Source organism: Saimiri boliviensis, chromosome 14, assembly GCF_048565385.1.
Source record: "Saimiri boliviensis isolate mSaiBol1 chromosome 14, mSaiBol1.pri, whole genome shotgun sequence".
Taxonomy (NCBI): domain Eukaryota; kingdom Metazoa; phylum Chordata; class Mammalia; order Primates; family Cebidae; genus Saimiri; species Saimiri boliviensis.
In genome coordinates, this window is record NC_133462.1 from 17,657,494 (window position 1) to 17,684,587 (window position 27,094).

The 27,094-nt window shown below is 51.2% G+C and overlaps 1 protein-coding gene across 2 annotated transcripts in view; it reads left to right on the forward strand.

Annotated features, from left to right (window-relative positions):
* The window catches only part of SIRT2 (sirtuin 2), a 30,269-nt gene that overhangs the window by 383 nt on the left and 2,792 nt on the right, over positions 1-27,094 (forward strand). The window contains exons 2-9 of one of the 2 annotated variants that reach the window (XM_003943122.4): positions 853-899; positions 6,950-6,998; positions 7,288-7,401; positions 13,270-13,311; positions 13,453-13,559; positions 13,670-13,726; positions 14,258-14,326; positions 25,610-25,739. In XM_003943122.4, the coding sequence (XP_003943171.2) occupies positions 853-899; positions 6,950-6,998; positions 7,288-7,401; positions 13,270-13,311; positions 13,453-13,559; positions 13,670-13,726; positions 14,258-14,326; positions 25,610-25,739 (615 nt within the window). The remainder of the gene's footprint in view (positions 1-852; positions 900-6,949; positions 6,999-7,287; positions 7,402-13,269; positions 13,312-13,452; positions 13,560-13,669; positions 13,727-14,257; positions 14,327-25,609; positions 25,740-27,094) is intronic. The other variant, XM_003943121.4, reaches the window with a different exon arrangement.

The window sequence follows — 27,094 nt, forward strand, 5'->3', positions numbered from 1 at the left end:
TTGCCAATAATGGCGTGTTTTTCGCATCTTGGTTGCTAAGGACCCTCGCTGCAAAGAACCTAAGTTGCCGCGGTCCCTGTTGCTAAGGGTACCTGATTGTTAGAGGCAACCGGAGGATGCTGAGGGACCCCTGTTGTCCCCTCCTATGGCTTCCCTTCGCATCCACGCCTCTCCCAACCTTACCGCCTCCACTGCACCACTGCACCTCCCTCCCAAACCTGCCTCCCAGCCGAAGCGTCCCCTCCCTTCTCCCTTCCTTTCTAAACTTCCCTCTGCCTTGTACATCTAACCCTCCCGCACACACACTCACACACTGCCGTGTCCTTCCTAACTCCTCCTGAGTGCTCCTTCATACCCTGAATCCCCTAGGCAGGAGGTAGGAGGATCGCTTGAGCCCAGGAGTTTGAGGCTGCAGTGAGCTGTGATCGCACCATTGCATTCCAGCCGGGGTGACATGAGCCAGACCCTTTCTCTAAAAAGTAAAAAACAAAGGAAGTCAGGGCCAGACACAATGGCTCATGCCTGTAATCCCAGTACTTTGGGAGGCCAAGGTGGTTGGATTGCTTGAGCCCAGGAGTTCAAGACCAGCCTGGGCAAAAGCCCCTACTTCTCCCTGTCCTGCTAAACCTCCCCAGCCTCTCTGCCCCTCACTAATCCCCTGTCCGGGCATCACATTGCATGCGGATAATCTTTTCTCCCGTCCCTGCCTTCCCTCTGCTTCAGTTTTACCCCCACCCCGTCCCAGTGTAACTAGGTTGGTGGGTGTACTTGCCCCTCACTGACAATTTGAACCCTTGTATTCCCCCCTTAATCGTTCTCCCCACTGTAACCACCTCTGCTCCCCTCCCCCAGCCTCTCACCCTCTGGAGACCCAGGCAGGGAAGGTGCAGGAGGCTCAGGTGAGATGGGGGAAATGGTGGAGGGGAGGAGAGACATGGACTTGTTCCACATCCCGTGCTGGGGGGAGGTGGCAAAGGAGAGACAGTCACCCCAGGGCCCTTGGCTCATTGTCCCAATCCTCACGCCACCCAATGCAGCTTTCTGGGGAAAGGCAGATTCTGGGGATTGTCACAGAAGTTTGCAGTCTCCAGTCCAGGCCTGCCCTCCCAAACTCGCCTCCTTCCTTGCCACTGCCTGCCATCCCTTCTGAACCAAATTTGTCCTGGGCCTGGAAGAGACAGGTGTCCCATCTGGTCTTGGAACACACAGATCTCATGGACAAGCAATGGGAAAAATGATCTCACAGCGTGATGATGAAAGGAACTCGGGGTAGGGGCGGAGGAGGCAGGTGCAGTGGCTTATACCTGTAATCCTAATAACTCAGGAGGCTGAGGCATGAGGGTCACTTGAGTCCAGGAGTTTGAGGCTACAGTGAGCCATGATTGCATAACTGCACTCCAGCCTGCGTGAAAGAGCAAGACCCTTTCTCTAAGAAGTAAAAAAGGGCCAGGCGCGGTGGCTCAAGCCTGTAATCCCAGCACTTTGGGAGGCCGAGGCGGGTCGATCACGAGGTCAAGAGATCGAGACCATCCTGGTCAACATGGTGAAACCCCGTCTCTACTAAAGTTGCAAAAAATTAGCTGGGCATGGTGGCGCGTGCCTGTAATCCCAGCTACTCTGGAGGCTGAGGCAGGAGAATTGCCTGAACCCAGGAGGCCGAGGTTGCAGTGAGCCGAGATCGCGCCATTAAACTCCAGCCTGGGTAACAAGAGCGAAACTCCGTCTCAAAAAAAAATAAAAAATAAAATTAAAAAAAAAAAAAAAAAAAAAAGGCCGGGCATGGTGGCTCAAGCCTGTAATCCCAGCACTTTGGGAGGCCGAGGCGGGTGGATCACGAGGTCGACAGATCGAGACCATCCTGGTCAACATGGTGAAACCCCGTCTCTACTAAAAATACAAAAAATTAGCTGGGCATGGTGGCGCGTGCCTGTAATCCCAGCTACTCAGGAGGCTGAGGCAGGAGAATTGCCTGAACCCAGGGGGCGGAGGTTGCAGTGAGCTGAGATCGCGCTATTGCACTCCAGCCTGGGTAACAAGAGCGAAACTCCGTCTCACAAAAAATAAAAATAAAAATTAATTAATTAATTAATTAATTAATTAAAAAAGAAGTAAAAAAGAAAGAAAATAAGTAACTCAGGGCCAGACACAGTGGCTCATGCTTGTAATTCCATTACTTTGCGAGTCTGAGGTAGGAGGATCGCTTGAACTCAGGAGTTTCAGACCAGTCTGGCCAACATAAGTGGCCCCCATCTCTACAAAAAATTTAGAAATTAGCCATGTGCAGTGTTTCATGCCTGTAGTACCAGCTACTCAGGAGGCTGAGTGGGGGAGGATTTAAGCCCAGGAGGTTGAGGCCACGGTGTGCCATGATTGTGACACTACACTCCAACCTGGGTGACAGAACAAGACCCTGTCTCAAAAAAAAAAAAAAAAAAAAAAAAAAGGGTGGGGGGAATAAATAGAAAGAAACTCAGGGCACTGTGGGAGCACAGAGAAAACTCTGGGTCAAAGAAGATTCCACCCAGACCAGTCCCTGGAGGAGTCTGCAGGCTGGTCTAGCTGTCAGACACAGCATAAGTGAAGAGTGACTTAGAATTTTCTGAGACAAGGTGAGAAATGGTGGTCCACACAGCAGATACAGCTTGTGCAAAGACCTGGGGCCAGGAAGGAGTGTGATGGTGTGTTCCGTAATTGGGCGGCTGGTGGTGGTCAGCTTGTGATAGTCGTGTTTAGCATTGACTGACAGCTTACTTAGGCTGGGCACTGTTTAGTCACAAACGTGCCTCATCTCATTTCATGTTCCTGGCATCCCTGTGAAGAAAAATGTCTATCGTGGCCATTTTACAGATGCAGAATTTGAGGCAGAGTTTTTAAGTCACTTATCCTCTGTCCCTAGGCAACAGGAGTAAGGAAGGGTTTGAGGCCGGGCACGGTGGCTCACACCTGTAATCCCAGCACTTTGGGAGGCCAAGGCAGGCAGATCACTTGAGGTCAAGAGATTGCGACCATCCCGGCCGACATGGTGAAACCCCATCTCTACTAAAAAATACAAAACTTATCTGGGTGTGGTGGTGCGTGCCTGTAGTCCCAGCTACTCAAGAGGCGGTGAGGCAGGAGAATTGCTTGAACCTGGGAGGCGGAGGTTGCAGTGTGCCGAGATCACTCCGCTGCACTCCAGCCTGGCACCTGGTGGCAGAGAGAGACTCTGTCTCTTTTTTTTTTTTTTTTTTTTTTTTTTTTTTTTGAGACGGAGTTTCGCTCTTGTTACCCAGGCTGGAGTGCAATGGCGCGATCTCGGCTCACCGCAACCTCCACCTCCTGGGTTCAGGCAATTTTCCTGCCTCAGCCTCCTGAGTAGCTGGGATTACAGGCACGCGCCACCATGCCCAGCTAATTTTTGTATTTTTAGTAGAGACGGGGTTTCACCATGTTGACCAGGATGGTCTCAATCTCTTGACCTCGTGATCCACCCGCCTCGGCCTCCCAAAGTGCTGGGATTACAGGCGTGAGCCACCGCGCCCGGCCCGAGACTCTATCTCAAAAAATAAAAATTAAAATTAAAAAAGGAAGGGTTTGAGTCCCCCAGCGCTGGGTGCACTGCCTGCCAGCAGCTGCCAGGAGAGGTGGGCAGGCAGTCTCATGGGAGCTTGAAGGCACCTGCCAGCACCTCCAGCTCTCCCTTAGGCCAAGCTGCAGGCACATGCTGGGCACAGGCCCTCCACAGAGCCTCACTGTGTACAGCCTGAAAGAGTGCCAGCCCACCCACAACCCCGAGATTGCCTTTCAGATGGGGGGGGCGGTGCAGAAGTGGGCATCAGAATACCTCACAAATGCACAGTGGAGCCATGCTGAGGGTATAACAGCCTCCTGTTAGACTGTGGCAAGTCACTCGCCTGGCCCCCAAAGCACCACCACTGTCAGAGAAAAAGGTTGAATGTGAAAAGGGAGCCTCAGTCCCAAAGAGAGAGATGTAAAATGCAGCATTGTCCGTCACAGGGCCAAACTGGAAATAGTCCAAATGGCTGTCAGTGGATGGGTTAAATGAACTATGGTTCATCCATACAATCCAGCACTATGCAGCTGCTGTGAAAAATGAGGTGAGGCCAGGCACAGTGGCTCACACCTGTAATCCCAACACTTTGGGAGTCAGGAGGATCACTTGAGCCCAGGAATTCGAGAGCAGCCTGGGCAACGTAACAGGATGCTGTCTATTTTTTTTTTTTTTTTTTTTTTTTTTGAGACAGAGTCTTGCTCTGTTGCCCAGGCTGGAATGCAATGGCATACTCTCGACTCACTGCAACCTCTGCCTCCTGGGTTCAAGAGATTTTCCTGCCTTAGCTTCCCAGGTAGCTGGGATTACAGGTTCGTGGAACCACTTCTGGCTAATTTTTGTATTTTTAGTAGAGATGGGGTTTCACCGTGTTGGTCAGGCTGGCCTTGAACTCTTGACCTTGTGATCCTCCCACTTCTGCCTCCCAAATTTCTGGGATTACAGACTGACACCGCACCCAGCCCACTGTCTCTTTTTAAAAAAAAGAAATTTTTTTTTTTTTGAAATTCCATTTGACCCCCCAAAAAAAATTTTTTTTAATGGGATGGGCCTGTAGTATATTGTTCTGCAGAAAACTCAAGATGTTGCATGATTCTATGACCTATTCCTGTAAAAATAATTCAATTTATACAGAGAAAACTGGAGTAATTACCATTAGGCGTAGTTAACAATGGTTATCTTTTTTTTTTTTTTTTAAGACGGGTTTTTACCATGTTGGTCAGGCTGGTCTGGAGCTCCCGACCTCAGGTGATCCACCTGCCTTGGCCTCCAAAGTGCTTAGATTACAGGCGTGAGCCACCACGCCCAGCCAACAATGGTTATCTTCATAACGGTGAGCTTGGGCAATTACAAGGCAAAGGCCCTGAGTTATACATTACTGAAGTATACGCGAGTATGGTCAAGGTTTCGCAGAGGTTGTCCAATCTCTCTTTCTCTTTGTCTCTCTGTCTCTCATTCTCTCTCTCTTTAAATAGAGACAGGGTCTCACTGTATTACCTAGGCTGGTCTTGAACTCCTGGCCCCAAGCAGTCTTCCTGCCTCAGCCTTGCAGAGTGTTGGAATGACAGGCATGAGCCGCCGTGCGCAGCTGAGGTTGTGCAATTTTAAAAAGCAATTTTAAAAAATTGTCCTGTGTTTGGAAGGGAGGGTCTTATTCAAAAAAAGCTTGGACACAAGGCAATGAGTGGCCGGGGAAGGCCGGGGAAGGGGGGTTGTTTGAGGGGGTGGCTTGGTCTGAACTGCATTTTGGTAAAATCCATGGCAGGGCCCAGCTGTGGCCCAGCCTGAAGCAGGCATTCATTCCGTGGTGGAGGGTTCTAGAGGTCCTGCCGGGAGCTAGGCCCTGTTCTCAGTGCTGGGCATTCAGTGGTGAACATGCAGACAAAGTCCCTGCCCTTGTGGACATCCTGGCAATTCCATAGATATCTGGGAAGACTAGAGAAGCCACAGAGAAGGGTCTTTGAAGTGGAGAGGAGCGGGCTGACCCAGACAGCCTCCCGTGCAGGGCAGCAGGGTGGATGAGGTGGAGACCGAGGGTGGGAAGCTGGGTGAGGAGGCTGAGGTAGGACCCCTGGAGAAGAGGACAGGCTAGACCAGGTGGAGCCCCAGTGAGGAAAAGGGGGTTAGCAGGCAGACCCTTAGCTGGCTCCATGCTCTGGAGCTGAAGGGCTGTGGCAGGAGGATGAGGAGGGAGGCAGGCGCAGGAAACAGCTGGCAGACTGGGGGACAGTACGATCGTGTTGAGCTGTGGCCTGGGAGGAGGATGGGTTTGAGGGAGATGTCAAGGCCAGTTTGAGACATGGTAGGAGTGAGAGTCTGGGGGGTACCTAGGGCAGGGTGTCCAGGAGGCCATGGAACCCCAGATCTGGGGGCAGAGAGATGGTATCATGAGTGAGGAGGCAGAGGCCATTGGCATGGATGGGGCAGGTAGCCCTGGGCAAGTGGAAAGAGAAAGCAGAGAGGCCCCGGACAGAGTCCCAGAGACCTGCCACTCTGGAGCTGGGCTGAGGGGAGGCTTCAAGAGGTGTTTGGGTTCTCAAGTGGGGTGGTGGGGGGGTGTAGGTCCTTGCAATGAGCACCGAGGCTTTGCATTGGAACCATTTTCAGAGTGACTTGGGACATTATTCAGAGGGCCCCAGGGCTGCTGGGAAGGGGTAGCAGGCCCACACTCCAGGGGACCAGGGGACAAAGGGAGGACCCCAGGCTGTGGTAATATTAACAGCAATAGCCAGCACTTTTGGAGCACCCCCGCCCCCCGGCTCCTGGTGCCATACCCAGCACCCCAGCTCCCTTTCCAAGGTGAGGGACAGCCAGACTTAGAAAATCAAAGTCCCTGCCAGGTACAGTGGCTCGCGCCTGGAATCCTAGCACTTTGGGAGGCTGAGGCAGGAGACTCACTTGAGCCTAGGAGTTCAAGGCTAGCCTGGACAACACAGAGACACCTCGCCTCTTCAAAAAAGAAAGAAAGAAAGAAAAAATTAGCAGGATATGATAGCATGTGCCTGTGGTTCCAGCTACTTGGGAAGCTGAGGTGAGAGGATCCCTTGAGCTTGGGAGGATCCCTTGAGCTTGGGAGGTTGAGGCTGCATCGAGCTGTGATTGCGCCACTGCACTCCAGCCTGGGCCACAGAGCGAGACCCTGTCTCAAAAAAAAAAAGAGAGAGAAAAGTTAAGTCACTTGCATGAGGTCCTGTTCCTGGGGACTAGCACGACCAGGACTCCCACCCAGGCAGCCTGTCCCACAGCCCTTGAGCTAGCTCCAGCGCTGTCTCTCCACCATCCCGCACTTCCTCAGGCTGCCGTCCTGCCACAGCCTCCTGCCCAAACCTAGTATCAACCCCTCTCTCCCCTCCCTAATCTCACCTCTGGGGCCTGGCTACCCCACCCCACCCCTTCCAGGACTCAGATTCAGACACTGAGAACGGAGCCACTGGTGGAGAACCAGACAGTGAGTATCTTCCTTGGGGGACAGGCAGTGGGGTTCTGGGGTGTGGGGGGATTTTAGGGCAGGGTTTTGGGTGATACCTCTCAACTCCATCAGGAGTGACACTGAAAGCATGTAGCAGTGGGTTGGGTACCAGTGCTAGAGCAGGCTCCTGGAGGCCCTGGCTGGGCTGGGCCTCTTGCCTTTAGATGTGGAGAGGCCGGGGACCCCAGGACTGGGACCAGGGTGCTGGAGACATCCATGCCCCCAGCTGAATGCCTATCATGACGCTTTCTCTCTTCTTTGTGGTCAGTGGACTTCCTGCGGAACTTCTTCACCCAGACGCTCAGCCTGGGCAGCCAGAAGGAACGTCTGCTGGACGAGCTGACCTTGGAAGGGGTAGTCCGGTACATGCAGAGCGAACGCTGTGAGTCCCCTGTCAGGATTGGGCCACTTTCTGTGGCTCCTGAACCCATGTGACCTCCCATCCCCAGCCATTTGAACCATTGATTCAAACATGTATTTATTTACTTACTGACTTACTTATTTATTTATTGAGTTGGAGTCTCCCTCTGTCACCCAGACCGGAGTGCAATGGCGTGATCTTCGGCTCACTGCGACCTCTGCCTCCTGGGTTCAAGCAATTCTCCTGCTTCAGCCTCCTGAGCAGCTAGGGACTACAGGCACCCACCACCATGCTCAGTTAATTTTTGTATTTTTAGTAGAGACAGGGTTTCACTATATTGGCCAGGCTGGTCTTGAACTCCTGACCTTGTGATACACCCACCTCACCCTCCCAACTTGCTAGGATTACAGGCATAAGCCACCACACCAGGCCAAAACCTTTTCTTTTTCTTTTTTTTTTTTTTTTTTTTGAGACGGAGTTTCGCTCTTGTTACCCAGGCTGGAGTGCAATGGCGCGATCTTGGCTCACTGCAACCTCCGCCTCCTGGGTTCAAGCAATTCTCTTGCCTCAGCCTCCTGAGTATCTGGGATTACAGGCACGTGCCACCATGCCCAGCTAATTTTTTGTATTTTTAGTAGAGACGGGGTTTCACCATGTTGACCAGGATGGTCTCGATCTCTCGACCTCGTGATCCACCCGCCTCGGCCTCCCAAAGTGCTGGGATTACAGGCTTGAGCCACCGCGCCCGGCTGGCCAAAACCTTTTCTTTACAAGTACCTTGAAACCCAACTGGAACTGGCTTAAGCCAAAAAGGAGTGTGTTGGCTCTGTAATCCAGCTTGAAGCACAGCTGGGTCCAGGTGCTTCCACTTTGTTAAAAATCATAATTCTCAGCCGGGCTGGGTGGCTCATGCCTGTAATCTCAGCACTTTGGGAGGCTGAGGCGGGTGGATCATGAGGTCAAGAGTTCAAGAGCAGCCTGCCCAAGATGGTGAAACCCCATCTCTACAATACAAAAATTAGCCGGGCATGGTGGCAGGCGCCTGTAATCCCAGCTATTTGGAAGGCAGAGAATTGCTTGAACCCGGGAGGCGGAGGTTGCTGTGAGCCGAGATCGTGACACTGCATTGCAGCCTGGGTGACAGAATGAGGCTCCGTCTCAAAGAAATAAATAAATAAAAATAAATTATAACTCTCTGTGATGCTGTTTTTCTCATGTTGGGGTAAAGGTAACCACTGGCAGCTTCAAATGCAGATTCCACCAGCCTAGGAGCTGCCATGGAGAGAGCACCTTTTCCCAGTAGTTCAAACAGCAGAGATTGGCTCCCATTGGCCCAGGTTGAGTCACATGCCTGCCCCTGTGCCTCTGATTGGCCAGAACTGGGTTGCCTCTCCATTGCTCAGTGAATTACTGTGCTCTGATTGGCCAGGCCTGTTTCATAAAATGAGGATGATTATAGTTTCTAACTCATAAGGTTATTGGGGGGCTAAATAAATTAATATAAGACCAGGTGCAGTGACTCATGCATGTATTCTCAGCACTTTGGGAGGCCATCGTGGGAGGATAACCCAAGGCCAAGCATTCAAGACCCACCTGGGCAACATAGTGAGACCCCCATCTCTACGAGAAAAAAAAAAAAAGGCAGATGTGGTGGCCTCGCCTGTAGTCCCAGCTACTCAGGAGGCTGAGACAGGGAGATTGAGCCCAGGAGTTGGAGACTGCAGTGAGCTATGATGAGACCACTGTACTGTAACCTGAGCAACACAGTGAGACCCTGACGCTAAAAAAAAAAAAGCAATACAATTTAAAAAAATGAATTAATAAAAATGCAAGTGCTTAAAGCAGGACTGGAACATAGTGAGAACTGTGGCAGGATTTGCTGTGGTTATTATTACAGGAAGCTTGTTTCAGATGTGGTGGATAGGTGTTCACTTTCTGGGTCACCATGAAATTTATATTTCTTTTTTTATTTTGAGATGGAGTCTCTCTCTGTCACCTAGGCTGGGGTGCAGTGGCACAATCTCAGCTCACTGCAACCTCTGCCTCATGCATTCAAGCAATTCCCCTGCCTCAGCCTCCCGAGTAGCTGGGACTACAGGTGCCCACCACCACAGCTGGCTAATTTTTTTTTTTTTTTTTTTTTTTTTTTTTTTTTTTGAGACGGAGTTTCTCTCTTGTTACCCAGGCTGGAGTGCAATGGCGCGATCTCGGCTCACCGCAACCTCCACCTCCTGGGTTCAGGCAATTCTCCTGCCTCAGCCTCCTGAGTAGCTGGGATTACAGGCACGTGCCACCATGCCCAGCTCATTTTTTGTATTTTTAGTAGAGACGGGGTTTCACCATGTTGACCAGGATGGTCTCGATCTCTCGACCTCGTGATCCACCCGCCTCGGCCTCCCAAAGTGCTGGGATTACAAGCTTGAGCCACCGCGCCTGGCCTTTTTTTTTTTTTTTTTAAGACAGAGTTTTGCTCCTGTTGCCCAGACTGTATTGTGCAGTGGCATGATGTCAGCTCACTCACAACCTCCACCTCCCAGGTTTAAGCAATTCTCCTGCCTCAGCCTCCCGAGTAGCTGGGATTACAGGCATGCACCACCACAACCGGCTAATTTTGTATTTTTAATAGAGACGGGGTTTCCCCATGTTGGTCAGGCTGGTCTCGAACTCCTGACCTCAGGTGATCCGCCCTCCTTGACCTCCCAAAGTGCTGGGATTACAGGCCTGAGCCACTGTGCCCGGCCCTAATTTTTTGTATTTTAGTAGGGACGGGGTTTCGCTGTATTGCCCAGGCTGGTTTCAAACTCCTGAGCTCAGGCAATCTGCCCGCCTCCGCCTCCCAAAGTGCTAGGATTACAGGCATGAACCATCCCACCCGGCCTGAAATTTCTATTTCTTGCCATGAGTTGAGGTCACCAAAGTCTGAGAAACCAGGCCCTCAGCGGTCCTCGACTAGAACAATCAACCCTTTGAGGGTCCTGAACAGCCTTTTATTGAGGACGTCTTCTCCAGCGTCCCTGTCCTCCAGCTGCTGCCATCCCCCTCTTCGGGCAGCTAGGCCCGCTGCCCTGAGCCTCCCTCTCCTGCGGCAGGCGAGCAGCTGTCTGCAGCCATCTTTTAGCATGGGCAGGCCCCAAAGACAACACAGGCAGTGGCTACAAAGCATTTCTTCCTCACACCCTCCTGCACCTGGATTCTGGGGAAACTGGCTCATGACGGTGCCCGTGAGGAGATAATAATGAATAGTTGAATAATAACGTTTTTTTTTTAATTGAGACAGAGTTTCGCTCTCCTTGCCCAGGCTGGAGTGTAATGGCACGATCTCGGCTCACCACAACCTCCACCTCCTGGGTTCAGGCAATTCTCCTGCCTCAGCCTCCTGAGTAGCTGGGATTACAGGCACGCGCCACCACGCCCAGCTAATTTTGTATTTTTAGTAGAGACAGGATTTCTCCATGTTTGCTCAGGCTGGTCTCGAACTCCCAACCTCAGGTGATCTGCCCACCTCAGCCTCCCAAAGTGCTGGGATTATAGGTATGAGCCACTGAGCCCAGACGAATCATAATTCATTGAGGCCAGGTATGGTGGTTCAGGCCTGTAATCCCAGCACTTTGGGAGGCTGAAAGCAGGAAGAAAGCTTGAGGCCAGGAGGTCAAGACCAGCCTGGGCAACAAGCAAGAACCCTTCTCTACAGAAATTAAAAGGTGAGGCTGCAACCCTCACCTCACCTCTCTAAAAATTTGGGGGTTTTTTTGAGACGGAGTTTCGCTCTTGTTACCCAGGCTGGAGTGCAATGGCGCGATCTCGGCTCACCACAACCTTCGCTTCCTGGGTTCAAACAATTCTCCTGCCTCAGCCTCCTGAGTAGCTGGGATTACAAGCACGTGTCACCATGCCCAGCTAATTTTTTGTATTTTAAGTAGAGACGGGGTTTCACCATGTTGACCAGGATGGTCCCAATCTCTTGACCTTGTGATCCACCCGCCTTGGCCTCCCAAAGTGCTGGGATTACAGGCTTGAGCCACCACGCCCAGCCCTAAAAATTTCTTTTTAAGCACTTAGTTGAGACTTCACTATTTGCCAGGAACTGAGATCTTCATACCAGGCGCGGTGGCGCGTGCCTGTAGTCCCAGCTACTCAGGAAGCTGAAGTGGGAAGATCGCTTCAGTCCAGGAGTTCTGGGCTGTAGTGCACTATGCCCATCGGGTGTCCACACTAAGTTAAGTTCGGCATCTATGTGGTGACCTCCTGGGAGCGAGGGACCACCAGGTTGCCTAAGGAAGGGTGAATCGACCCAGGTAGGAAACGGAGCCGGTCAAAACTCCCGTGCTGATCAGTAGTGGGATCACACCTGTAAATAGCCACTGCACTCCAGCCTGGGCAACATAGCGAGACCCCGTCTCTGAAAAAAAAAAAAAAAAAAGTATAAAAAATATTAAAAATTTGGCCGGGTGCGGTGGCTCAAGCCTGTAATCCCAGCACTTTGGGAGGCCGAGGTGGGTGGATCACGAGGTCAAGAGATCGAGACCATCCTGGTCAACATGGTGAAACCCCGCCTCTACTAAAAATACAAAAAATTTAGCTGGGCATGGTGGCACGTGCCTGTAATCCCAGCTACTCAGGAGGCTGAGGCAGGAGAATTGCCTGAACCCAGGAGGCGGAGGTTGCGGTGAGCCGAGATCGCGCCATTGCACTCCAGCCTGGGTAACAAGAGCAAAACTCCGTCTCAAAAAAAAAAAAAAAATTAAAAATTTAATCTTCACATTATACCGGTGAGATCATTATGGGAGTGATCTGGACAGAAGAGGAAATGGAGGCACAGAAAGGTTGTGACTCAGTGCAGGGTCAAACAGCTGCCAAGTGGCAGAGCCAGGATGTGAACCCAGGTCCCCTGAATCAGGTCACATATAGCCACCACTGGATTCAACCAGGACTGACCTGATGGCATCTCAGAGTCGAAGCTCAGGGCTGAAGCTGCGGCAGGCTTTGTGCTCTGTTCACCTTTTCTCTCCTCCCTTGGACAGGGAGGACGTAAGTTGCAGACAAATATTATGTAGCCATTAAGTCCATGGGTGCTGGGCCCAGACTGCCTGGGTTCAAGTCCTGGTTCCTCTTGTCTTCGTCCTATGACTTTGAGCCTCTGATTTGCCTCCTGAGGCACCTGACGCACAGCATGTCACACTTGTGCCTGTCAGCTGACGGGCAGATGCCAACGTACTATGGCCCTGTGGCTACTCACCAGCCACCAGCCATTTCTGCTCAGCCTGAGGTTCTTATCCTCAGCTGGCCTTTTCTCAAGTCCAAGTTGATGTACTTTCCAACAGTGGATTCTTTTTTTTTCTTCTTTTGAGACGGCGTCTTGCTCTGTCACCCAGGCTGGAATGCAATGGCACAATCGCAGCTCACTGCAACCTTTGCCTCCCGGGTTCAAGTGATTCTCCTGCCTCAGCCTCCCAAGTAGCTAGGATTACAGGTGCACGCCAGCACGCCAGGCTTATGTTGTATTTTCAGTAGAGATGGGGTTTCACCATGTTGGCCAGGCTGGTCTCGAACTCCTGATCTCAGGTGACCCACCTGCCTAGGCCGCCCAAAGTTCTGGAATTACAGGTGTGAGCCACCGTGCCCGGCCCAACATTGGATTCTTTACCCGCTGGCTGGCTCTTCCACAGTCAACTGTGTGGCTTCTTCCCCTATCTCAGCCTGTTTTCTCATTTATAAAAATGGAGATCTTAACACCATCCTCCTCCAGATGATTGGAAGGCCCATCATGCCTCTGAGATGCTTGCCCCAGGGCCTGGCATAGAGTAAACGGTGTCAGGGGCTGTGATGGGTGGTGCTATTGTAGGGACTGAGCAAATGGTGTCCTACGGTGCATAAGTTCCTCTCCTCCAGGTCGCAAAGTCATCTGTTTGGTGGGAGCTGGAATCTCCACATGTAAGTACCTTCCTCCCCCAGCAGCCACCCCCCCAGGAATTGGGGAGTCCCTCCCAAGGGCAGGGAGGATCCCTGTCTGGGCCCTGGCCTGGGAGGGTCAGTACAGTATAGACAGACTGCTCCCCAACCCTCCTCCCCCAGCCGCGGGCATCCCCGACTTCCGCTCTCCATCCACCGGCCTCTATGACAACCTAGAGAAGTACCATCTTCCCTACCCAGAGGCCATCTTCGAGATCAGCTATTTCAAGGTTTGTGCCCCCCGAGGAAGGGGTGTCTGTGAAGGGGATGGATGGGGCTTGCCTGGTTCCAACGCTCATCCTACCTGGGGCATCTGGCCCTCTGGCTGTCTCTCCTACAGAAACATCCAGAACCCTTCTTCGCCCTTGCCAAGGAACTCTATCCTAGGCAGTTCAAGGTGAGATCTTTTTTTTTTTTTTGTCGGGGGTGAAACAGAAAGGGAGGATATGCATGGGAAGCCCCCCAGGGCCCTGCAGACAAATATTATATAGCCATTAGGCACATGAATGCTGGGCCCAGACTGCCTGGGTTCAAGTCCTGGCTCCTCGTGTCTTCATCTTATGACCTTGAGCCTCCGATTTGCCTCCCGTGAAGTGAAGCTCATGGTACTGTCCGAAGAGGGCTGCTGCAAGGCTTAGCTGCATTGGTGGTGTGCTTGAGAGCCTGGGGCCCTGCAGCCAGGCTGCCTGGGGGTGAACCGCAGCTTTGCAGCTTACCTACCTTGCGACTTTGGCAACACAGTCCCCGTCCCTGTCCTTCAGTTTCCTCATCTGTGAACTGGGGTGGCGGTAGTCTCTCCCCAACACAGCTGCGGCGATGGTTCCCTGGGGGTAAAACAGTTGCAGCGCCTTGAACAGTTCCTGGCACGTGACGGTGGCCTGCGGCTGTTCCCTACGATAATCAGCAGTGCTGTGGTTCTTCCCTGCAGCCGACCATCTGTCACTACTTCATACGCCTGCTGAAGGACAAGGGGCTACTCCTGCGCTGCTACACACAGGTAGGCAGATGCAAGCGTCGTGGAAAGAGCATGGCTGGGTGGAACGGGCACCGTGTCCTCCGAGGAGGAGCAGAGCTGCGTGCCCAAGAGCTCGTGTGGGGACTCCAGCAATGAGGGGCCAGGGATCGGCCTACTCCCTCCTTGCTGCGTGACCTGCAGTGAGTCATGTCCTCTCTGCCTCAGTTTCCCCTCTGTCAAACGGGGGCCAGGACAGCTTTGCCCTTTCAGGTCTGCAGTGCGGTGGCAGTGACCTCCTCTCAAGCATATCCTATGTATATGTGATATGGAAGGAGCCCATGGCTGAGGGGACTCTGTGCACTCTAGGTAGCCCAGATTGCACATTGTTGAAGGTGTTTCCAAAGTGACTTCATCTAACAAAATCCATATACTATAACAGGCGTTCAACAAGTGGATGTTGTGCCTTAAGGAAGGGGCACCTTTTTTTTTGTAGATGGAGTTTTGCTCTTGTCGCCTAGGCTGGAGTGCAGTGGCACGAACTCAGCTCACTGCAACATCCGCCTCCCAGAGTGAAGCAATTCTCCCACCTCAGTCTCCTGAGTAGCTGGGATTACAGGTGCCTGCCACTATGCCCAGCTAATTTTTTGTATTTTTAGTAGAGATGGGGTCTCACCATGTTGGGCAGGCTGGTCTCGAACTCCTGACCTCTGGTGATCCGCCCGCCCTGGCCTCCCAAAGTGCTGGGATTACAGGAACGAGCCACCATGCCTGGCCAGGAGCACCTTTTTATACTTTTTTATGCTTTACCCAATTATAAACATGGCTCGTGCATGTCAGGTACTTAGCTGAGGGCCTCACCCTGGGGCATTCAAGCAAGGATGGCTCACATTGTTGGCTTTTGGCTTGAGGGGAGTCGCACACCCCTAACAGTGAAAAATGTTGATGCTCTGGGCACAGTGGCTCACACCTGTAACCCCAGCACTTTGAGAGGCCAAGGCAGGAGATCATTTGAGCCCAGGAGTTCGACACCAGCCTGGGCAATATAGGGAGAGCTTGTCTCTACAAGAAATACAAAAATTAACTGGCCATGGTGGCATGTGCCTGTAGTCTCAGCTACTCAGGAGGCTGAGGTGGGGGGATTGCTTGAGTTCAGCAAGTCAAGACTGCAGTGAGCTGTGACGGTGCCACTGCACTGCAACCTGGGAGACCTTGTCTCAAACAAGAAACAGATCAAAACAACCACAAAATGTTGCTGCCTCTACCTGTTTTATGAATATGTATAAAAATTACATGATGTGGCCAGGCACGGTGGCTTATGCCTGTAATCTCAGCACTTTGGGAGGCCAAAGTGGGTGGATCACGAGGTCAGGAGTTTGAGACCAGCCTGACCGACATGGTGAAACCCTGCCTCTACTAAAAATACAAAAATTAGCCAGGTGCAGTGGTGCGCACCTGCGATCCCAGCTACTCAGGAGGCTGAGGCAGGAGAATCACTTGAACTCCGGAGGCAGAAGTTGCAGTGAGCTGAGATCGCACCACTGCACTCCAAACTTGGCGACAGAGTGAGACTGTGTCTCAAAAAAAAAAAAAGAAAAGAAAAACAAAAAAATTAGATGGTGCACTACAGCAGTATTCATTCAAGCTCTAGATCATAACTCAGAACCTCGAATTATAAAACAGAGGTAACACTGAAAATAAATAGGTGTTCTAGTGTTTTCTCTCCGCACCTGCAGCCCTGAAAGCTACCACCAGGGGGAGAAACAACTCCCTTTAGGTCCAGATTTCTCGGGTGGGGCAGGTGCTCCCACCTGGGGATGGTGAGGCAGGTGTTCCTGCCCAGGGCTGGTGGGAGGCAGAGGGCAGGGGAGGCCTCCTTCTTCCAAGACGAGGAGTCCTGTGATGCCGGCACTTTGGGAGGCCAAGGCAGAAGATCGCTTGAGCCCATGAGTTTGAGACCAGCCTGAGCAACATAGGGAGACTCTGGGCTCAGAATAAACCTTCTGCCCAGAGGGTCACCTTTATTCCAGAACGTGGCTCAGATATGATAACAGCTCGCTCGAAGCCAAGCGCTTTCTATGGTTGATGTCATGACACCTGCCCCAAGACCCTGCTGGCCCTTGTTTGTCAACTTCTGTCACAGTAAATGTCCACTGAGTTGATTCCCTATTGCAGGGAGAAGGGAGATGATGGACAAAATGGAGACACCACATACAGAGCATATAAGGTGGTCATGGGCCCCTGGAGCACAGAAGGGGAATCAGAAACAGTGCATGTGTTTGGGAATAGGGGTGCTGATGTAAACCCCATCTCTACCGAAAATACAAAAATTAGCCGAGTGTGGTGGCATGCGCCTGTAGTCCTAGCTACTCGGGAGGCTAAGGCAGGTGAATTGCTTGAACCCAGGAGGCAGAGGCTGCAGTGAGCCGAGATCATGCCACTGCACTCCAGTACTCCATCCTGGGTGACCGAGCCAGACAAAAACAAAGCAAAACAAAACAATATATTACATAAAGATGCAGAAAAAATCTTCTGCTCTCATATTTCTTTTTTTTTATTTTTTATTTTTTATTTTTTATTTTTATTTTATTTATTTATTTTTTTTTTTGAGACGGAGTTTCGCCCTTGTTACCCAGGCTGGAGTGCAATGGCGCGATCTCGGCTCACCGCAACCTCCGCCTCCTGGGTTCAGGCAATTCTCCTGCCTCAGCCTCCTGAGTAGCTGGGATTACAGGCACGTGCCACCATGCCCAGCTAATTTTTTTGCACTTTTAGTAGAGACGGGGTTTCACCATGTTGACCAGGATGGTCTCGATCTCTCAACCTTGTGATCCACCCGCCTCGGCCTCCCAAAGTGCTGGGATTACAGGCTTGAGCCACCGCGCCCGGCCTCTGCTCTCATATTTCATGAAACCATTTTATTCAAACCTGTCACCACGTTCTTCAACCCCTGCCGCTTTTTGTCACCGATCCAGTTTTCGGGAACAGACGGTGGTCTTTGCTCCTTTTTGAATTGTGAGGATTCAGCACTTTTGAAGCTATGTGTGATATTATTTTTCTCTCAAGACACAAGTGTCCATTCAAACGTTTGGACAGGTGTCTTGGTCAGGGGAGGCCTCTCTGAGAAGGTGACGTTTAAGCAAAGAGCTGTAGGAAGCCAGGGAGAGCGCCTTGGGGTTATCTGGGGGAAGAGTGTGTTCCGGAAAGGGAAGGGACAGCCGGCGCACAGGTGCTGAGGTGAGCCTGTATTCGTCTAGTTAAGAGAAGCCGAGCAGCGGGATGTGAGCATTAAGGAGATTGCAGGAGAGAGTGGAGGAGCCAAGGTCAGGGAGGTGGCGAAGAAGGATCCTACAAGGCCTTGCCGGCTGCAGGGAGGGACTTGGCCTTTACCCTGAATGAGATGGAGCCATGGGTGCGTTTCGTTTTTGTTTTTGTTTTGTTTTTTGAGACAGTCTCGCTCTGTCACCCAGGCTGGAGTGGTGGTTCAATCTCGGCTCACTGCAACCTCCACCTCCTGGGTTCAGGCGATTCTCCTGCCTCAGCCTCTGAGTAGCTGGGACTACAGGTGCATGTCACCACGCCCGGCTAATTTTTTAAAAATGGTTTTAGTAGAGATGGGGTTTCACCATATTAGCCAGGCTGGTCTCAAACTCCTGACCTCGTGATCCGCCCACCTTGGCCTCCCAAAGTACTGGGATTACAGGTGTGAGCCACAGAGCCTGACCTGATGGGCGGGTTCTGAGCATGGAGGGATGTGACCTGACTCAGGTGTTCCCAGGCTCCTCTGGTGGTGGTGCAGACAGACTGCGGGAGCAGTGAGGAGGGAGCTACAGAGACCAGACAGGAGGCGACCATGATGGTCCAAGCAGGAGCGGGTGGAGGCTGGGCCAGGGCAGTGGCCATCACAGTGGGGAGAAGTGGGCAGGTTATGAATCTGTTTTGAAGCTGGAACAACAGAACTTGCTGATAAAGGGGCTGTGGCCGTGAGAGAAAGAGCCCAGGACCACCTGAGGCCTTGCGGCCTGACCCTGGCTGCTTGGTTCTGAGACGTCTGGTGGGAAGAGAGTGGGGAATGGTGGTGGGGGCGCATGAGGAGTTGGTTGGAGGCTACTGGAGGTTGGGATGCGTGATAGACCAGGGAGCCAGCTGGACCCGGCAGTCTGGACAGAGGATGAAACTGAGGCACAAAAAGGTGGTAAATTCATCCTCTTGGTGAGTAGAAAGATCCCAGCTCTGTTTCTGTGTTAGTTTGTTGCTAATTTGTTAAATGAAGATTGCTAATTTGTTAAATGAAGATTAAACTCACCAGACAGGATGAGAAACTGAGGCCTGGGATGAAGTACCCTGTCAGGATGCTCACCATGGTCGCTGCCCAAGTCTGCCAGAAGCAGACACCCATGCCCGTAACCGGGACAGTGCATCAGCAGTGAGCCACGGTCACACAAAAGTCAGCATAAGTTTATTCTGGGGTCCATGTGAAATACGCAGGCACCTCTCTGCCACTCGCGATATTAAATGTATGGATTTAACTACACATACATACTGAAAATAGCATATTGCTGGCTGGGCAAGGCGGCTCATGTCTAATCCCAGGCACACAGATCTTTTGAGCTCAGGAGTTTGAGACCAGCCTGGGCAACGTGGTGAAATCCTGTCTGTACCAAAAATACAAAAGTTAGCTGGGCATGGTGGCACTTGCCTGTACTTCCAGCTATTGGGAGGCTGAGGTAGGAAGATTGCTTGAGCCTGGGAGATGGAGGCTGCAGTGAACTGTGATCACACCACTGCATTCCAGCCTGCTTGACGGAGAAGGATCCTGTTTTTGTTTTTGTTTTTTAAGTGGCCAGGCACGGTGGCTCATGCCTGTAATCCCAGCACTTTGGGAGGCCAAGGCGGGTGGATCACAAGGTCAAGAGATCAAGACCAAGACCATCCTGGTCAACATGGTGAAACCCCGCCTCTACTAAAAATACAAAAATTATCTGGGTGTGGTGGTGCGTGCCTGTAATCCCAGCTTCTCAGGAGGCTGAGGCAGGAGAATCACTTGAACCCAGGAGGCGGAGGTTGTGGTGAGCCAAGATTGTGCCACTGCACTCCAGCCTGGGCAACAGAGAGAGACTCCATCTCAAAAATAAAGAAATAAAATAAATTATATTCATGATATTTATACTATACAAGAGGTTCTGTACTTGACCTTTTTTTTTTTTTTTTTTTTAACTTAACCTCCTATCTGGAAGACCTTTCCATCTCCACACCTACATAGCAGCTTCATGCTTTTTTTTTTTGGAGACAGAGTCTTACTCTGTTGCCTAGACTGGAGTACAATAGTGCCATCTCTGCTCAGTACACCCTCTGCCTCCCGGGTTCAAGCAATTCTCCTGCCTCAACCTCTCAAGTAGCTGGGATTACAGGTGCCCACCACCATGCCCGGCTAATTTTTGTATTTTTTTTTTCTTTTTAAATAGAGATGGGGTTTCACCACGTTGGCCAGGCTGGTCCCGAACTCCTGACCTCAGGTGATCCACCTGCTTCAGCCTCCCAAAGTGCTAGGATTACAGGCGTGAGCCACCTTGCCTGGCCTGCTTCATGCTTTTTTTTTTTTTTTTTTTTTTTGAGACGGAGTTTCGCTCTTGTTACCCGGGCTGGAGTGCAATGGCGCAATCTCGGCTCACCGCAACCTCCGCCTCCTGGGTTCAGGCAATTCTCCTGCCTCAGCCTCCTGAGTAGCTGGGATTACAGGCATGTGCCACCATGCCCAGCTAATTTTTTGTATTTTTAGTAGAGACGGGGTTTCACCGTGTTGACCTGGATGGTCTCGATCTCTTGACCTCGTGATCCACCCGCCTCGGCCTCCCAAAGTGCTGGGATTACAGGCTTGAGCCACCGCGCCCGGCGCTTCATGCTTTTTAAAAGCTTAGTCTGATTCTGTTGTAGGCACTTCACTTTTGTTTTCAGGTTTAAATATAAATGTCACAGTTGGGGAGGGTACCCCAGCCCTCCTCACCACCACTTTACTCTTCTCAGCCTAAAAATAGTTCCATGAGGAAATAAAAAAGTGAGAGCATTGTTTGAGCGGAACATATTTATTTTTGAAACTATACAGAGAATGTACTCAGGAAGTTGTGAATGGCAGCAAGTGAGCTGGGTGTCCTGTAGAAGGCTGGGCTCACCAAGGGCGACAGCCAACCCGGGGCCATGGGCCAAGCTGTGTGCTTTGATGTGGGGCAGCCACATTCACCCAGAGGAAGTGCCACCTTCCATCTGCACCTATGCACCATTTAGGCCTGGGGGTCACAATGCCAGTGATGATTTTTCAGTTGGAAGCACAATGTTTCCAGACAAAAAATGAGCTATGGTTTAAAAATCAAGCCTGGGCCGGTTGCGGTGGCTCATGCCTGTCATCCCAGCACTTTGGGAGACTGAGGCAGGCGGGTCACCTGAGGTCAGGAGTTTGAGACCAGCCTGGCCAACATGGTGAAACCCTGTTTCTACTAAAAATACAAAAATTAGCTGGGCATGGTGGCAGGTGCCTGTAATCCCAGCTACTCAGGAGGCTGAGGCAGGAGAATTGCTTGAGCCTGGAGGTGGAGGTTGCATTGAGCCAAGATTGCACCATTGTATGCCAGCCTGGGCAACAGAGTGAGACCCTGTCTCAAAAAAATAATAATAATTTTTTTTTTTTTTTTTTTTTTGAGACGGAGTTTCGCTCTTGTTACCCAGGCTGGAGTGCAATGGCGCGATCTCGGCTCACCGCAACCTCCGCCTCCTGGGTTCAGGCAATTCTCCTGCCTCAGCCTCCTGAGTAGCTGGGATTACAGGCACGCGCCACCATGCCCAGCTAATTTTTTTGTATTTTTAGTAGAGACGGGGTTTCACCATGTTGACCAGGATGGTCTCAATCTCTTGACCTTGTGATCCACCCGCCTCGGCCTCCCAAAGTGCTGGGATTACAGGCTTGAGCCACCGCACCCGGCAGAAAAAATAATAATAATTTTAAAAAAAGTAAATAAAAATCAAGTCTGGGCAACATAGCGAGATCTCATCTCTACAAAAAATATTTTTAAATTAACCAGGCCTGATCCTGGCATGGTGGCTCACACCTGTATTCCCAGCAATGTGGGAGGCTGAGGTGGGTGGATCACCTGAGGTCAGGAGTTCAAAACCAGCCTGGCCAACATGGTGAAACTTCATCTCTACTAAAACTACAAAAAAAATTAGCCAGGCATGGTGGTAGATGCCTATAATCCCACCTACTCGGGAAGCTGAGGCAGGAGAATCACTTGAACCTGGGAGGTGGAGATTGCAGTGAGCCAGGATCATGCCACTGCACTCCAGCCTGGGCAACAGAGTGAAACTCCATCTCAAAAAAAAAAAAAAAAAAAAAAGAGAGAGAGAGGAGAGAGAGCAAGACCTGGCAGTGCACACCCCCACAGTCCCAGCTACTTGGGAGTCTGAGGCAGGAGGATCACTTAAGCCCAGGACTTTGAGGCTACAGTGAACTAGGATCATGCTACTGCACTCCAGCCTGGACAGCAGAGCAAGATCCTGCCTCAAAAAAATTAAAGTGTTGTCAGAGAATAACACAGAGCGTACTTTTGGCTCTCTTACACGCTGTTCAGTTATTTGCATGCACATTTGCTTACTCACAGGTGAGGAAGTCAGTGGATAGATTGAGTCAAGTCCCAAAGGCAAAACCAGGATTTATAACAGAGGGTGAGGGAGGATAGTTACCAGGCGTATAGGAACAGCGACAGTGACTCTTGTCTAGGCTTTGGAGAGAAGGTGGTTGCTGGTAGGAGCAAGGAAGGCAGAGCACTCATTCTGCCCTTGAAGGGAAACAGACCCTTCCCATTGTTCATGGAGTCTCTGGGAAACTTGTCAGATTGGCCCTGGGCCATGCTTGACCATACATCTCTGGGTAAAGGTGTCCTCTGTCAGCACCTCCCTTAGCAATGTTCCTCGAAGCCGAATGAAAGCTGCTCCGAAGCAGCTGGGTGTTTTAAGAAAAATGAGGGTGGGCAGGGCGCGGTGGCTCAAGCCTGTGTTCCCAGCTGTTCCTCAGCCTTTGGGAGGCCGAGGCGGGTGGATCACGAGGTCAAGAGATCGAGACCATCCTGGTCAACATGGTGAAACCCCGTCTCTACTAAAACTACAAAAAATCAGCTGGGCATGGTGGTGTGTGCCTGTAATCCCAGCTACTCAGGAGGCTGAGGCAGGAGAATTGCCTGAACCCAGGAGGCGGAAGTTGCGGGTGAGCCGAGATCGCGCCATTGCACTCCAGCCTGGGTAACAAGAGCGAAACTCCGTCTCAAAAAAAAAAAAAAAAAGAAAAGAAAAGAAAAATGAGGGTGTGCAAATGTCTGTGTAGAAAAGAACATTCTCACCTGTTTAATATGGAAAGTATCGCTGGGCATGGTGGCATGTGTCTGTAATCCCAGCTTCTTGGGAGACTGAAGTGGGAGGATCTCTTGAGCCCAGGAGTTCTGGGCTGTAGTGCGCTATGCCGATCGGGTGTCCGCACTAAGTTGGGCATCAATATGGTGACTTTCCGGGAGCGGGGGACCACCAGGTTGCCTAAGGAGGGGTGAACTGGCCCAGGTTGGAAACGGAGCAGGTCAAAACCCACGTGCTGATCAGTAGTGGGATCCAACCTGTGAATAGTCACTGCATTCCAGCCTGGGCAACATAGCGAGACCCTGTTTCTTAAAAATAAAATAAAAAATAAAAAAAATATGGAAAGTATCACTGTCTTAAAACAGCAGCTGGGCACAGTGGCTCATGCCTGTTATCCCAGCACTTTGGGAGGCCAAGGCAGGCAGATCACCAGGTCAGGAGATTGAGACCATCCTGGCCAACATGGTGAAAGCCTGTCTCTATTGAAAATACAAAACTTGGCCAGGCGTGGTGGCTCAAGCCTGTAATCCCAGCACTTTGGGAGGCTGAGGTGGGTGGATCACTAGGTCAAGAAATTGAGACCATCCTGGTCAACATGGTGAAACCCCATCTCTACTAAAAATACAAAAAAAATTAAAAACTAGCTGAGCATGGTGGCACGTGCCTGTCACCCCAGCTACTCAGGAGGCTGAGGCAGGAGAATTGCCTGAACCCAGGAGGCGGAGGTTGCAGTGAGCCAAGATCGCGCCATTGCACTCCAGCCTGGGTAACAAGAGCAAAACTCCATCTCAAAAAAAAAAAAAAAGAAAATACAAAACTTAGCTGGGCATGGTAGTGCCTGCCTGTGTTCCCAGCTGCTCAGGAGGCTGAGGCAGGACAATCACTTGAACCTGGGAGGCAGAAGTTGCAGTGAGCCAAGATCACGGCATTGCACTCCAGCCTGGGCAACTAGAGTGAAATTCCATCTCAAAATAAGTAAATATAAAACAGTGGCTGGGCATGGTGGGTTGCACCTGTAATCCCAACGCTTTGGGAGGCTGAGGTGGGAGGATCGTTTGAGCCCAGGAGTTCAAGACCAGCCTGAGCAACGTAGGGAGACCACCCCGCTGCCCATCTCTGCAAAAAAAATTTAAAAGATTAGAAAATTAGCCAGGCATGGTGCCATTTGCCTGTAGTTCCAGCTACTCAGTGGGCTGAGGTGGGAGGATGGCTTGAGCCCAAGGGGGTAAAGGCTGCAGTAAACTGTGATCAAACCACTACATTCTATCTGAGTGACAGAGCAAAACCCTGCCTCCAGAAAAAAAGAACATAGGTGACTATGCCGTCTATGAAACAGGCCATATTAAGAAAGACCCCTGGCTACTGAAGAGGAAGACAGGGATGAAAGCCACGGAAGGGCCAGGCACAGTAGCTTACACCGTAATCCCAGCAGTTTGGGAGGCTGAGGCAGGAGGCTTGCTTGAGCCCAGGAGTTCTAGACCAGCCTGGGCAACATAGTGAAACCCTATCTCTTTTTTTTTTTTTTTTTTTTTTTGAGACGGAGTTTCACTCTTGTTACCCAGGCTGGAGTGCAATGGCGCGATCTCGGCTCACCGCAACCGCCACCTCCTGGGTTCAAGCAATTCTCCTGTCTCAGCCTCCTGAGTAGCTGGGATTACAGGCACGCACCACCATGCCCAGCTAATTTTTGGTATTTTTAGTAGAGACGGGGTTTCACCATGTTGACCAGGATGGTCTCGATCTCTTGACCTCGTGATCCACCCGCCTTGGCCTCCCAAAGTGCTGGGATTACAGGCTTGAGCCACCGCGCCCGGCCTGTGAAACCCTATCTCTACAAAATTTTTAAAAATCAGCCAGATGTGGAGGCTGTGGTAGAAGGACCACTTGAGCCCAGGAGTTGGAGCCTGCAGTGAATCGTACCACTGCACTACAGCCTGGGTGACAGAGTGAGACCTTGTCTCAAATAGAAAAACATGGCCAGGCGTGATGGCTCACCAGAAATTTGGGAGGCTGAGGCAGGCTGATCACAAGATCAGGAGTTCAAGACCAGCCTAGCAAACACAGCAAAACCCTGTCTCTACTAAAAATACAAAAATTAGCCAGTCATGGTGGCGTGTGCCTGTAATCCCAGCTACTTGGGAAGCTGAGGCAGGAAAATCGCTTGAATCTCGGAGTTGGAGGTTTCAGTGAGCTGAGATTGCACCACTGTACTCCAGCCTGGGCGACAGAGTGAGACTTGGTCTCAAAAAAAAAAAAAGTAAGCCCTCCTGATTCATTTATGTTAATGCTTGCCCAAAGCTGCCACATGTGGCTGTGCAGGGTGCATACTGCACAAGGATGCCACATCTGTGGGGGCTCCATTTACAACAGAGACATTGTAAATTTTATGTTAATTTCAGTAATTTCTGACAGGTGGCAATAAGCCTTCTGGCTCTAACAAAACAACTTTTTTTTCTGAAAAATGGGAGCAAATGGCCCAAAATTGCAGAAAAAATAGCCACATGGGCTGAGTGGTCATGAGCCTGGCCTCATAGACAGGTTTGGGTCCCCCACTGGTTTTTTGTTTTGTTTTGTTTTTGTTTTTTACATTTTTTACTTTTCGTAGAGATGGGATCTTGCTATGTTGCTCAGGCTGGTCTTGAACTCCTGGGCTCAAGTGATCCTCTCACTCGGTCTCCCAAAGTGCTGGGATTAGAGGCGTGAGTCCAGCCTGGCCTCTGCCTTTAAGCAGCCATGACTGTCACCCTTCGAGTGGCACCATCGGGATGAACAGAAGAGTCTTCAGATACGCCCTGCCACTTGCTTCTCCTCCCTCCCTCCTCCCCCTGTCCCCGCCAGCCCACTGCTTCTTGTGGCCTTGACTGCCCACTGTGCCTTCTGGCCTATAAGCGGCGGCTCACTCCGGACCCCTCTTCCCTCCATCTCTCCCTCCAGAACGTAGACACCCTGGAGCGAATAGCGGGGCTAGAGCAAGAGGACCTGGTGGAGGCCCACGGCACCTTCTACACGTCGCACTGTGTCAGCCCCAGCTGCCGGCGCGAATACACGCTCAGCTGGATGAAAGGTGAGGCCAGAGGGCATCCCGAGGGCGGGCCACCCCGCAGCAGCAGGCGCAGGGCCAGGGTCTCCAAGCAGTGGGCACCCATTCTTGAGTCCCGCTTAATGTTGACTGAATTGTAAACGTTGTGTGTGGCTTTATCTACCATATTGGACAGTGTGGCAGGACGTACAGCGTGAGAAGGTGGACCCAGGCCTGGTGAGGGTGAAGGCTGGGGCCGTCCCTAAAGACTGCAGGGCCTGCTAGAGTCAGAATCACTGTTCATATAAGGACTGAATATATAGAGAAAAAACAATCAGCCAATTCACATTTCTTGAATGCCAGAGAGAGATGATTTCGGACACCCATTGTGCTCATTCAGAAGCCATTTAATTCCGGCCAGGCTCAGTGGCTCACGCCTGGAATCCCAGCACTTTGGGAGGCCCTGAGGCGGGTGGATCACCTGAAATCAGGAGTTCGAGAACAGCCTGGCTAACACGGTAAAACCCTGATTCTACTAAAAACACACTAAAAATTAGCCAGGCGTGGTGATATGCGCCTGTAATCCCAGCTACCTGGGAGGCTGAGGCAGGAGAATCGCTTGAACCTGGGAGGTGGAGGTTGCAGTGAGCCAAGATCCTGCCACTACACTTCAGCTTGGGCAACAAGAGTAAAATTCCATCTCAAAAAACAAACAAACAAACAAACAAGAAGCCACTTATTCCACTCATGGAAAGCCACTTCTGACATTCTTTATGCTGATTTAACAAAGCCACTGGTGTCCCTGTTGGATAAGGACAGCTGCAGCATTTGCAGAAGGGCCTCTGGAGTGCGGCTGTTCTGACAAAATGCCAGCTGAGCGCCCCTGGGCCGAGGAGTCCTGAATGGCCCAACTGCGGGCAGCTGGGGCAGTGCACAATTCCTATGCCCCCCGTTATGTGTCACCGACAGCGCCGTCACAGGCAGCACCCACAGTGTCATGCTGTCCATACAGAAACAGTGTAAAGAAAATTCCCGACTACTGACGTGGAAACAATGCGCTATGAATGTGTGCTGAATGAACAAATGGACAGTCGAGCCAATGACTTAGAATTCAGTGGGTTGCAAGTGACAGAAATGCTTGCTTGCTTGTTTTTGTTTTGTTTTGTTTTGTTTTGAGACAGAGTCTCGCTCTATTGCCCAAAAAAAATTTAAAAAGGCTGGGTATGGTGGCTCACACCTGTAATCCCAGCACTTTGGGAGCCCAAGGTGGGCAGATTTGCCTGAGCCCAGGAGTTTGAGACCAGCCTGGGCAACATGGCGAAACCCTGTCTTTACACAAAATAGAAAATTCAGCCAGGCATGCTGGCATGCACCTGTAATCCCAGCTACTCAGGAGGCTG